General features: G+C 33.7%; 2 protein-coding genes across 4 annotated transcripts in view; both read left to right on the top strand.

Annotated features, from left to right (window-relative positions):
* The window catches only part of LOC148306336 (serine protease inhibitor dipetalogastin-like), a 75,310-nt gene extending 66,347 nt beyond the window's left edge, over window positions 1–8,963 (top strand). Inside the window, exons 6-8 of one of the 3 annotated variants that reach the window (XM_088265281.1) lie at window positions 2,778–2,957; window positions 4,239–4,400; window positions 7,233–8,963. In XM_088265281.1, the coding sequence (XP_088121407.1) occupies window positions 2,778–2,957; window positions 4,239–4,400; window positions 7,233–7,267 (377 nt within the window). In that variant the 3' untranslated portion in view covers window positions 7,268–8,963. The remainder of the gene's footprint in view (window positions 1–2,777; window positions 2,958–4,238; window positions 4,401–7,232) is intronic. The other 2 variants (XM_088265280.1, XM_088265282.1) reach the window with 2 other exon arrangements.
* Window positions 1–13,991, top strand: part of LOC148306327 (transmembrane protein 120 homolog) — a 369,069-nt gene that overhangs the window by 134,453 nt on the left and 220,625 nt on the right. The gene's annotated exons all lie outside the window — the stretch shown is intronic.

The raw sequence follows: 13,991 nt of genomic DNA, 5'->3' as shown, positions 1-13,991 counted from the left end.
GAGTGTTTTTGCCTAGAATTTTCACTCATGAATTAATAATAAATAATAAAACCCTTAGCCGCACCCAATGGTGCATAGGGCACTGCATCATATAAACGCAGTGTTATCTTGATCGTTTACACATGAAGGAAAGGTGATCAGCCATCCGCTTCAGGTACCAGCCCAGGGTAATATTGAATAAATATTACAGTGAAAAAATCACTTATGAATTACATGAAATTATAGTAACTTTAAACATAAAGAGTAAATCCACTCACAGGTAGGCATAGGCTATGAAACTCAAAAAGTTGAAGCCTGAGTAGGGTCATGATAAGCGGTGTTGCATAAGCCGTAGCTAGATTTCAGAGTCACTTAGGCGTTAGGTAATTAAAAAAAAAAACACTTCATCATTCGTTGGTCCATCGAGTGTGCGAATCATTTAGTGCCAAGGGGTTTTTAACGCGCTTGGGTTTTTCAATTTATTAGGTACCTACCTGCCTTATTGCACTACCACTATTGCTCAGCAATGATGCTTTAAATGTTATATTGAAAAATAACAATCATGTCCTAAAGAATAATGATGATCCCATGAACTTAAAAAATAAAGTATCATCCCTATGACATATCGCTCACTCCTTTCAAGAACGTCATAAATCAAAATTCGTCAATTTTCAGTTGTGCATGTTTTCGGAATGCCCAGAAAATGTACTATACCCCAACAAAAGTGGCATATTTTTATCATAATATTTACCCGCTACAGGGCAAAAAGTGTTGTTTTTGCATTTTGAAGAAAAGGTATTGTTTAATAATTTTTTTTAAAATACTAAATATTTTTCAAATGGAGAAAAAACCTTCAGGCTTTACCTCAAAAGATCTGTTGCACAGTAAAAGGTATAATAAGCGGCTTGATATTTATTTTTAATACATTGTATTCTATTTTTAAACTTTAAAAACATTCTCCTGAAAAATCAAGTTTTTTGATTTATGATGTTCTTGAAAGGAGTGAGCGATATCGCTCACTACTTTTAAGAACGTCATAAATCTAAAAACTTGATTTTTCAGGAGAACGTTTTAAACTTAAAAATATAATACAATGTATCAAAAATAAATATCAAGCCACTTCAAGAAAACTCAGACATTTATCTCGTGTAATTTAAATTGTACAGCAAATGACAGATAATGAAGATGAGGAACGATGACAATTATAGGCAATAAACATGATTTGTCTGACAACGTTATTAGTTATACGGAGAATACACAATCGGCGACCATGACACGGCCCTAACGCTATCCGATATCTCACCACTCAGCATCATCCGATACTTTGAAGGATTCAATAATTGTGTCATCGTGAAACACATATACAGTACAGGATAAATTATGTCAATAAATATTACGAGCTACACATAGCTCACTCCTTTCAACAACGTCATATATCAAAAAGCCTGATTTTTCAGGAGATTGTTTTTAAAGAGAAAAATATAATGAAATGTATTCTACCTTTCATTATATTACCTCTAATTCCCATCATCTGCGTTCAATCTATTTTTTTATTATTTCCTTTATTAACGGCCGTAGCTAATATGCACATGGTAAATATATGACATGTCGCTCACTCCTTTCAACAACGTCAAATGTAAAAAAACTTGATTTTTCAGGAGATCGCTTTCAAATTTTAAGAATATAATGAAATGTATTCAAAATAAATATCAAGCCACTTGTTGAACTTTTTACTGTGCAACAGATCTTTTTAGGTAAACCCTGAAGGTTTTTCTCCATTTGAAAAACATTTACTAAATTTAAAAAAATAATTAAACAATACCTTTTCTTCAAAATGCAAAAACAACACTTTCTGCCCTGTAGCGGGTAAATATAACGTACGTTAAAAATATGCCTCTTTAGCTGGGATATAGTACATTTTCTGGGCATTTCAAAAACATGCACAACTGAAAATTGTCAATTTTTGATTTATGACGTTCTTGAAAGAAGTGAGTGATATGGTCTGGATATTACTCCTAAGGGCTCGGCTTTGATTCCCAGGGGGGGGGGGGTGAAAATTAATATTAATGATTTTATACCCTAACATTTATTTAATATTACCCTGGACTGCTCCCTGAAGCACAGGAGTGATCACCTTGCCTAGTAACGATCAAGATAACACTGCGTCAATACGATGTAGTCGCCTTATGCACTATAGGATGCAGATAAGGGTTTGAAGAAGAAGATTCTTCTTCTAAAACCCGTATCCACATCTTCTTATTACTCATTACTGAAGGTTGTGACCCTTGTGGTAGCAATGACTGTTCTCCAGTTCTCCCTTGACTGCGCTGCACGTAGCGCTCCAACCACGGAGGTGCCTGCTGCAGTCTTAACTTGATTGGTCCATCGTGTGAGTCTATCAGTCCTCTCTCTCTCCCTCCCTCCAGGGTACCAATCACAACCAGTCATTCCAGACTATCCTCATTGCCACGCGCAACATGTCCTATGAACTGTAGAATCCGTCATATACAGACATTGGCCAGAGTCAAGAAGAAGATTATTACTATCTATTTTTTCTCCCTTGACTGCGCTGCACGTAGCGCTCCAACCACCGAGGTGCCTGCTGCTGCCTTAACTTGATCGGTCCATCGTATGGGGATTTTCCTCTCCCTCTCTTCCCCTCCAGGCTACCAATCACAACCAGTCATTCCAGACTATCCTCATTACCACGCGCAACGTGTCCTATGAACTGTAGAATCCGTCATATACAGACATTGGCCAGAGTCAAGAAGAAGATTATTATTATGTATTATTTTCAGCCGGAGAGGGAAAGTGCGCGGCGAAACCAGGCGAATGCGGAACCCTGAGGCAGCTGGCGTGCTTCAGGGCCGACAGCATCAACCACCGCGCGCTGGAGGCCAGCTCCCTGGTCTGCGGCTCCAACGGCGTCACCTACCGCTCCTACGAGCATCTCCACTGCGCCACCTCCAACGACAGATGTGAGCACACTCCCAACCCTGTCCACACCCAATCCAAAAACCTTACTTACTATCTTTAAAACTAGATGTAAGATACTAAATATAAAAGATCCTAATTAAGAATATTGATTGCTAAAAATTTTCAAAATGTTTATTACTATAGCAATACATTTTTTGTTGATTCATTGTATGTTTTCTACTCACTTCTGGTCGTAGTAATGTTTTCTTCTTCACAATTACCATGATTTTACTTTCTGTGATCCTCCGCATTTAAATTATTTATAATTTCTGTAGTGAAACCTCTATCTATCATTCCTCAAATAATCGTTTTCCCGGATGTGTCATTTATTTCTTCTACCCCAAATTCATTTCATACAACAATAGATCGCATTGATCGTTTCTCTATCACCATTTTACCGCATTCATCGTTAGAATTACGCTCCATATTTGATATATTTTGGCTGTTTTTTTTTTTTTACATTCTCCTCAATGTTGTTACATTCGATGACAATATTCCAATGTGTGGGATAGAAACTATCGAAAGCCTATGTGACGCAAGGTTGACGGATACAGCAGGAGAGGTCAATATTGATGAAGAGGAGCCGCTGCTTGTACCTTTATTTTCAGAAGCATGCACACTCTTTGAAAGATTGAAAACTTTCTTCTACGCACATTCAATGCCGAAAAAAAAATTATTTGCAGAAAAAAGACGAAAATATACTGTTGACTTACGGAAATAAAACAGTAAAACAAAACTTTAATAAATAACTTTGAACTTTAATATTTTTTGGGTCTTTTTAACCGTCAACGGTATTTTTAAAAAAAATAAATACATTTATTTTCATCTTAACCTTGTATTCCTCTTAGAATTTGAACCTACCAATGGTTATTCAGATTGGGAGGACTATATCTTTACTCGATAGCATCTCCTTGTGTATAAACTTCTTAATCCCGCAATCATTGTTTTCCCGCATTCATAGTTAATTTCAATAGGTCTCTTTAAAAACGATAGATAAAGGTTTCACTGTACTTACAAAAAATCAATAAGTATGAAATTCATTGTTATAAAAAAAAATTTAATGTCTGTATGCGGCCCTTGGGAAAAATTTTAAGTCATCGATGTGGCCTGGGATGCTTTTTGGGTTGGCAAGCCCTAATATAGAGTATAAAATATATAGAGTTAAAATATATAGACATATTTGTTACATACTAACCATCACTAACATTTTTGTAAAAAAGTAGAAATGACTAACCATAGAGTAAACGCTATAAACATAAATAATGACATATTTGTTTGTCCAGACCTAGAAGCGGTGAGCACCGGGAAGTGCACTCGAGCGTATGATCCGTGTCTCCTGACAATGAAGCCATTGATCGGCAGAGGGGAGCCGGTGTGCGGAACAGACAACAAGTCCTATTCATCTATCCACTCTCTCTGGTGCGTCAAGCACTTAGGAAAGAAAGGTATTTAATCACAAATATATCGCTCACTCCTTTCAAGAACGTCATAAATCAAAAAACTTGATTTTTCAGGAAAACGTTTTTAAAGATTAATAATATAATACAATGTATTAAAAATAAATATCAAGCCACTTACTCAACTTTTTACTGTGCAACAGATCTTTTTAGGTAAAATCTGAAGGTTTTTTCTCCATTTGAAAAATATTAAGTAAATTTAAAAAATAATTAAACAATACCTTTTCTTCAAAATGCAAAAACAACATTTTCTGCCCTGTAATGGGTAAATATTATGTTGAAAATATGCCTCTTTTGCTGCGATATAGTACATTTTCTAGGCATTCCGAAAACATGCCCAACTGAAAATTGTCGATTTTTGATTTATGACGTTCTTGAAAGGAGTGAGCGATATGTGGAGCTCCTCACCAAAAAGTTACATTTCCAATATTGCACAAAAAATCCTTTAAATGCAAATCTGTTATGTTTACTGTATTCTTTAAAGTATTGTTTAATTATTTTTCTAAATAAACTTAATATTTTTCAAATGGAGAAAACACCTGCAGGTTTTACCTAAAAAGATCTGTTGCATAGTAAAAATTTCAATAAGTGGCTTGATTTTTAATAAATTGTATTATATTTTTAAACTTTAAAAACATTCTCCTGAAAAATCAAGTTTTTTGATTTGTGACGTTCTTGAAAGGAGTGGGCGATATTAGAAATGTGAGATTTGTATTTTATTTATTTTCCATTTAACCAGACTGAACAACAGCGATGTGTGGCTGGGCACAACTTGTGTTTTTATAAAATACATATGCATGTGCTTTTGTTCAGATGTAATAGTTATTTTGTTTAGAAGTAACAGAACCCACAATGAAACTGACCTTAAAACATCTGAGAAAAATAGTCAAGGCAATGTGCATTATCCCAGATGCGACCACAGATGACAATACACCGCATCTGGTAATTAATACAATGACCTCAAGATCATAGATGACAATAGCCTCGCTTGTGGTCTGATCACTTTATTATTCAACTGCGTGGATCTTGTGGTACAAACCTACTGCCATATTAATTACTAACTTGCATTTGATCATGTCTTGCAGCTGTGATTAATTGGACTAATTGAATTGATTACTTCCGTACTCTGATACTTGATAAGTTTAATTTAACATTATTTAAGCAGCCTGTTTGGTTAATATGTAAACCACAGGTTCCCAAACTTTTTTATTCTGGCACCCCACTTTAAAAATTTCTCATCAAAAGGGAAAATAAAATTGCCAGAATGTCATATCCATATGTAAAACAAAACAATTAAAAGATATACATTAAACAAGCCAATTACAGTTAACCATAGAAACAAAGATTAGTACAAAATATTTAGTGTAGATCTAGCAAATAAATGAATGTGTGTGTGTGTGTGTGTGATGTTGATTCCAGTAGGAACATACATACAATGCTGAGAAGCATAGTTTTTTAAAGACCCTGAGAGGACAATATGCTCACCATTCGACTTTTCAACACGAAAATGTCAACTTGGCTAAAACATGAGTTGTACTCACTAGCCATTCAAAATATAGGTGAACTCTGCGCATAATTAGTTCGAAGGACAGGTACTCTGAATAAAGAAAGAGAAAGAGAGAAGTAATAAAAATATAGAAAGAATATAGAAAGAGGGAAGGAATAAAAATATATGTCTTACTTTTTAGCACTTCTATCTGTCTCTTTGGGCTTCTTATGCCCTGTATAAGTCTTCTAGAACGCCCACAAGGAGGTGTTATCGCCCACTTTGAAAATACTGACGTAGATTGACATAATTAAACAAAATATTCTTTAAAAAAAATGTACTTCATTTAGAAGTTACATACAACATTTTGAGTGTGTCCAAATACTTGTTCACAAAATCTGGATGATCTCCAATTACAGGAGTCATTTTCATATTATTTTTTGACATCTCATCAAAGATGAAGAAGAATATGGAAGTCTGGGCATTTACGGGGCTGACGATGACGACCTATGACGGTCGTTAGCCCCGTAAATGCCCAGACTTCCATATTCTTCTTCATCTTTGATGAGATGTCAAAAAATAATAGAAGTTACATGTTTTAATCCCCTTCAAAGTAGCCATCTCCGATTGGGATAAGTGTGTGCGTCGGCACACACTTATCCCAACGGTGTTTCTACTTTTGGAAACAGTTCTGCAAAAAGAAGAAGTCAGAAAGAGTGAGATCAGGTGAGTAGGGTGGGTGGGGAAGAACAGTGATTAAGTGTTTGGTTATACTCACAATTTCTGAAACCTGAATAGGTTAGGCATTATTGTTTCATCAGACCATTCAGGTATCATCATCATATAATTGTGAATTTTTCGCCAAACACTCAATCCCTATTATTCTCCACCCACTCTACTCACTTGATCTCGCTCCTTTTGAATTCATCTTGTTCCCCAAACTCAAAAGACCTTTAAAAAGAAGAAGATTTAAGACAATTCCCGAGATTAAGGCAAATGCGACGAAAGAGCTGAAGGACATCACAAAAGAGGCGTTCAAGGACTGTTTCCAAAAGTGGAAACATCATTGGGATAAGTGTGTGTCTCGGGGAGGTGAATACTTTGAATGAAACCGAGACATGTAACTTCTAAATAGAGTACTTTTTTCTTCTTTTCATCAAAGAATTCATTCAAATGAAAGAAATTGGTTAGTGAAAATTTGCAATAAAATGAATGAAATGTAGGGCTTACACAATTTATTTATTTTTAACCATGTTTTTTAAGTCTTAAGTAAGCTTTTTTACAATGTCTTAGTATTTGTTTAAACTTTTATTAATTTTCTGCTTTTTTTTCAGATCTCAAATTCAAGCATGATGGGCCGTGCCTCTGATGCAAAATCAAAGGACGTGTATATATAACAAGAGTGGAGATCATTCCACGGGATGAAAGAAAATATGTTTGATAAACCTGTATGTAATGTTATCTATTTAAATTATTTTAAGTTTAGCCAAAGCAATTAAGGTGCATATTGGAAAAAGAAGAGTTTGGGGAATAGTGGGAAAAATTCATGTTTGCTCTACACTATTGAAAGAAGGAAAAACTGTTTTAAAAACTAGTAAGTTGATATTGTTGTATCCTCTCAATTATCAATTATTTTAAATGGATAATTTATATCTGTATTTTTATGATATACAACATTTTGATGTGTCCAAATCCATATTCGCAAATCTGGGTTTCTCCACTAAGGAATTATTTTTAAATTTTGACATCTTATTTGAATACAGATGAAGAATATGGAAGTCTGGGTATTTACAGGGCTAATGACTGGATCATAGGCTGGTTTTAAGTGATCACTTTATAGACGTATAACATTCATCCGTCTACTCATGATTGACAACCACACTTCTTAAATTGTTCAAACTGAGATATATATTATATAATTAAATGTCGCTTCATTTGTGAGTCCGCAGCAGCATCTATGGTTGATTTGAGCCTGTAAATACCCAGACATTCATATTCTTCTTCATCTATGTCGAGATGTCAAAAATATATACATTATCCCACTATTTTATGTATACAATTTTCAATTAAATCAAATAAGAAGGCAACTGTGCATTCTTTTTTTGGAAATATTCGTGCGAATGCATTAACATGATAGTCAAGCAATCAAATATTTATTTCTTACCGTCGTAAGATAAAAGCGGACTTTAATTCTTCTAGTGAAAATTTAGCATTTCAAAAATGCTGTATTTAAGAAACGTAAGAAATGCATATCAAAATAATATTCAATATGCTTACAATTGTAATATTCTACTGAAATATTAAAAAATAATTAAGTATATATCTTTATATTTTCCAACTAGTGAGATTCGAATATCCCTATTATTGAGAATTTTAATAATCCGACCGTTTAGTTTAATAATTGAGTGCCATTTTTTAATAAATATATTAAAACAGTAACATGTACTAATGTATCGTAGTATAAATATGCAAGTACAAATAATTTCTGATGTAGTCAGTATTGTTGCATAACTTTATATTGAAAAAAATACTTATTCATTGTAAATAAATGCATTCTTTGCATACTTGAGGCAACATTAAGCAAAAGCGCACATTTGTAATAATTGCAATTTCTCAGTATCCAAATCTTCTTGTATTTTTCAAATAAAAACTGTCATTGACTTATTTAATAAATATTTTGTACGGTCATGCCTCGCTTAACGAATGCTATGCACAAAGATACACTGATCTCCACTTTCATACGATTTTGAAATAACACAGTCAACGCTGTGCACAAAAAAAATAGTCACGGCAATCAATACCCAAATTTTTGTTTAAATCCGGTAAATCTGAAAATTTGGCCAGAAATATTACACAGACTCTTGATATCTTAAATGATGAAAGTGAAGTCACACCAAATGTGCATAAATGGGTTTGTATATTGTCTTATATGCATAACAGTAATTTGTAATTTCCTACATCCCTCGTATGTACTTACTACACAGTACCATAGTACTGCATACTACGCATAGTAGAAAGGTATTCAGAAAGGAGCTAGGTGAATTTTTGTTACCTTTGATTTCAAAGTATTTAAAATTTAAAAAAAAAAGATACAAGAAGCAATAATTCATTTTATAATTTGATATCCTTAATTAATTTTTATACAAGCGAACCTATCCACCATAGAAATTGCTTTTAGTATACTGTTTTTACACAGTATTGCGTGGAACATATTTACCATAAAGAGCTGAAATATTCCAATTATTTGGAACAATCTTGGATCTAATTTTTTAGATAAGAATAACAAAATATTGTAGTAATCTCAAACGTATAATTTCAGCACTGTATAATTTTTTCTTTCTTGGTGTGATATTTCTGATTTTTCACTCTTTCTTATGTATTAAATTTACTCATGTATTCTATAAATCTCTTTTGATATTGGCAACAAAATAGCAAATGTATTGGTGTGACTAAAAAGCAGAATATATATATTTATTATTTTGCAAAAAAAAATATTATTTAAAATTTTATAATGTTTTATCATTGGTTTTATTTTGTTTAAATTACATTTGTATCCACTATGTCCAATATTGGCAATATACTGAGAAATAATCAAGTAAATGTGTAATTATGTAAGTCTCAAATATGAATATCTTTTAATATGGGTCGCCTACTTTCAAAATCCGCCAAGTCAAATTTTATAAGATTTTAAAATAAATACTCTATCGGAATGCGAATTGTGGGTTTTATTGTTAAAAACATTTTTATACTTTAAAACCCTGCTAAAAAATACTTAAAAACAGCGTTGTATTTCAAATTCCGATATATTCATGAAACTTGCGTTCTGACCCACATTGGCCAATCAGAGAGCGGGGATAGGTCAAAAATTAAAATGATGTCATTATCGGTTTGTGTCTCGTGTTTTTTTAAATACTGAAAAAAATTCCAAAAAAATAGGAAAATTGTCTATTTCATGATATTTTACGTAAAGGTAGACATCTCTTTGAAACATAAATGTTTCCCGGAGAATTTTGCATTTTTTGTAAAATCGACTTACTTACTTACTTGGCGGATTTTGAAAGTAGGCGACACATAAAAAAACGCATATTATTGAATAAAAATGTATTATTTTTGCATAAAAACATGATTTTAGGTATATGCTGATGATTTAGAAGAATTAGAAGTGTGATATTCAAAAGTAAAAATATTTAAATCAAAGACCATTAGTGAACTAATATTTATATGTAGATGTAATTATGAACTAAAATGTATGTACTACTTAACAATGTAACTGCCAACTATAGATTATATCATTCATCTCGCATAATTATTTATTTTTACTGAATTTCAAATATAATCTTAAGTAAACCAAAATTTGTTTTATTTAAGAACAATAAATTAAAAAGTATATTATTTATTGATTCGGCATTAACTTTGTGGAATGACATGATTATTTTGATTAAATTAAACACTTGAATAATCCACTGAATTGAGTTTTATTTTTATTTACGACTAGTTTCGAAAACGACAATTGTTTTCATCTTCTGGTACAAATTAAAACTTAATTAATTTGTACCAGAAGATGAAAACAATTGTCGTTTTCGAAACTAGTCCTAAATAAAAATAAAACTCAATTCAGTGGATTATTCAAGTGGTTAATTTAATTAAAATAATTAAAAAGTAGTCGTCGGGCAGACAAATGATCATGGATTTACAGCTGGGAATAAGAAGGCAACGAAAGAGGCAATGGTATGAGCATGTGAGGAGAATGGAACCATCCAGACTCCCCTACATTTCACTGCACGATCAACCCAAGGTAGAACAATAAAGAGATGGATTGACAGCTGGGAATCGACACCGCAAGAGGCTAATCCCTCTTAAAAACAGGCCACAAGGCTTACACCAAGAAGAAGAAAAAGAAATAAAGAGTGATAAACAAAATTCATCGAGCTGCAGAGTTTGAAAAAAAAATTGCATGTAAAGTTTGCTAAATATGTACTTTTGATTATATTAACTTACATTCTTAAAGGGAAGGACAGTCAGGGTTCTAATTAAGTTTAATTAGAATCCTAACTGTCCATCGTATCATTCTTCCTTGGTTTTCTAGAGGCAGACCTATCTTCGTCAGCTCCTTACCTAATAACCTTCACCTTAACTCCTTTGTTTTCCTTGTTTTGCAAATAATTATAATTTTTTTTTTCCTTAAAACTTTCTCCGAGCACTTACCTCTAATTACAAACAGCTATATAAGGTTTAAACTTTGCCCAGTATCACTAGCCGGCGTCTGGTTAGTTGGAAGATATTGCTTCCTAGCGATAAGCTAGCCAATCTACATGTATTGCGTAGAAGAAATTTAACCCTTTGCGCTGGAATGTTTTTTTGATTGTGCATACCGCTAACTCAATCAAATTCCAAACTTGTTGCTATTTAATTTTTCTTATATGATTCTGGTTTAATTATATTGAAAAGTAAAAAACCAGTATATTAAAAATATTAGGTATTAATTAAAACTTTATTTTCTTGGCGTCATACTAGCGGCATTTGAATTGTACGGCAAACCATGCACACCGCCTCTGTGGCGACACTCCAGTATTAAGGGTTGAATAAATAAATAAATAAATAAAAGATTTGGAAAGGAAAAATAAGCTTTGGAAAATAAGAATCAGTTTGAGAAGTTCGTTTATTGGATCACAATATATATTGACAAATGAAAACATCTTACGGTGGAGACTGACCGGAGCATTTCGTTGTAACATAATATTGTAACATCGCTCGCGACGAGCATCAGCGAGCATCCGAAACTATGGATGGAGTGCTCGGCTCGCTGCCTGAATACTCGCATCGCAACGTGTTGTTACGACGAAGTGGCTCCGGCCAGTCTCCACCCTTACATCTATGAAATACTGACATTTTAACAGTTTTTAGACACAATACACATAGCTAACATGAATCAAATCCCACTTAACCACTTAATGCTCCAGTTTTTTCTCCAATAAAATTATCAGGTTATTTTTTTTTTATTCAAAGAGTTTCTTCTTCTAACCCTTATCCGCACCCAACGGTGCACAGAGCACTGCATCTTATTAACGCAATGTTTTATTGATTATTAATTAACACATGAAGAAAGGGTGATCAGCCCTCCACTTCAGGTATGTACCAGTCCAGGGTAATATTGAATAAATATTAGAGTGAAAAAATCACTTATATTTATTAGACCCCCCCCTGGGAATCGAACCCGGGACCTCCAGTACAGTACATGAGGGTGCTGACCATTACACTCCTTCATGTGTTAACGATCAAGATAACACTGCGTTTATATGATGCAGTACCCTATGCACCATCAGGTAAGGATTCGATTCAATTCAATTTTAATTTTATTCAGTAAAAATTAACATACACATTACAAACAAAAATATAAGGGCAAAAGATTTAGACAAAAATTATGAAGTAAACAAGAACACTCTTGTTAAAAATGCAGAAGAATCCCGCTTCGGAATACTCCCTCAGACACATGGAGCAGATCAATATCCGGGGTGATATTGTTCAGCATAGCGGTAGCTCTTCCCGCAGGCATAACCATTGGCAGGTTGGTCCTGTATATAGGAATGTGAAACAATATATGCTGACGCTGAGGGTTTGAAGAAGAAAACTACATACATATGGTAAAAATAATAAAAATAAATAGATAAAATTTGGTAATTTATCGAAGAATTTCCAATAAATTCCAATAAAAAGCTTTAAGTGACAACTGGAGAGCTCAGTTTACCTTAGGTAACACTGTAATCGTACTGTTTATCTCACTTAACGTAAACAAGTGGAAACACATGAGCAGTGTTGGCACAATACGTTAAACGCGCCGTCTGCAAACACTGCTCGTTCAAAAGCATGAAGCAGTTAAATATAAATAATTTTATATAGGAGATTGGGATGGTACAACGTGAGAAAAACTAATCTTTGTAAAAATGCATTATAATAATAATAAAATAATAAAACCCTTATCCGCACCACAATGGTGCATAGGGCACTGCGTCATATAAACGCAGTGTTATCTTGATCGTTTACACATGAAGGAAAGGTGATCAGTCCTCCGCTTCAGGTACCAGTCCAGGGTAGTATTGAATAAATATGACAGTGAAAAAATCACTTATATTTATTTTACCCCCCTTGGGAATCGAACCCGGGACCTCCAGAACGGTAGCTGAGCGTGCTGACCATTACACTACGGAGGCGGACATGACAAAAATGCATTATAATTTCAATAAATATACTACATATCCTATGCATTCAAACGGTATTATATACAAAGACAAAAAAGTTTTTAAATCTTAAAAACGATGGCATGCAAGTATTTGTATTATTTTGACGCAGTAAACATCAATGGTATTTATAGATAATACTAGCAACAATTTCAAAATAAACTATCTTACAATTTAAAAAAAATGACACAAAATTTTATTGCGAGGAACTACAGGTAACTAAGGAGTAAGTCAATAATTTCTTAGGTATGAAAATTTATTGCTGTTATAAATATTATGAACTACGCTTGGATAGCTTGACTCTGGCCAACGTCTGTACCCGACAGATACTCCAGTTTTTTGTGCATGGCAACGAGGATAGCCTGGAACGACTAGTTGTGATCGTTAGCCTGGAAGGGAAGAGAGGGAGAGGAATATTCCGCACACGGTGGACCGATCAAGTTAAGGCAGCAGCGGGCACCTCAGTGGTTGGAGTGCTACGTGCAGCGCAGTCAAGGGATAACTGGAGACGAGTCTTTGCTTCCACAAGGGTCACAACCCTCAGCAATCAAGACAATGATAAATATTATTGAATAGGGTATTTACGAGATATAAAAAATAATTTAAAAAAAAACAGACTCCTGACCTGACCACGCCCATGTATTTGAAATACTCAATCAAGTTTTCTCGGTCTTCTTCTGTTTCCATTACCAACCACATTTGGCTCATATATTTGTTTGACTATTCTTCACTCATTCGATTCACATGTCCAAACGATCTCAACAAACCTTTCTTAATTTTATCAAAAATGCTTATCTCATCCTTGCATTCTTTCATTATATCACCATTCGAACATCTATCACATAACGTTTTGCCGCA

This window comes from Brachycentrus maculatus, unplaced genomic scaffold, assembly GCF_059751285.1.
Source record: "Brachycentrus maculatus isolate JH-2025_06_01 unplaced genomic scaffold, ASM5975128v1 h1tg000244l, whole genome shotgun sequence".
Lineage (NCBI taxonomy): Eukaryota > Metazoa > Arthropoda > Insecta > Trichoptera > Brachycentridae > Brachycentrus > Brachycentrus maculatus.
Note: the sequence above shows the minus strand (reverse complement) of the source record. Positions and strands in the feature narration are given on the sequence as shown.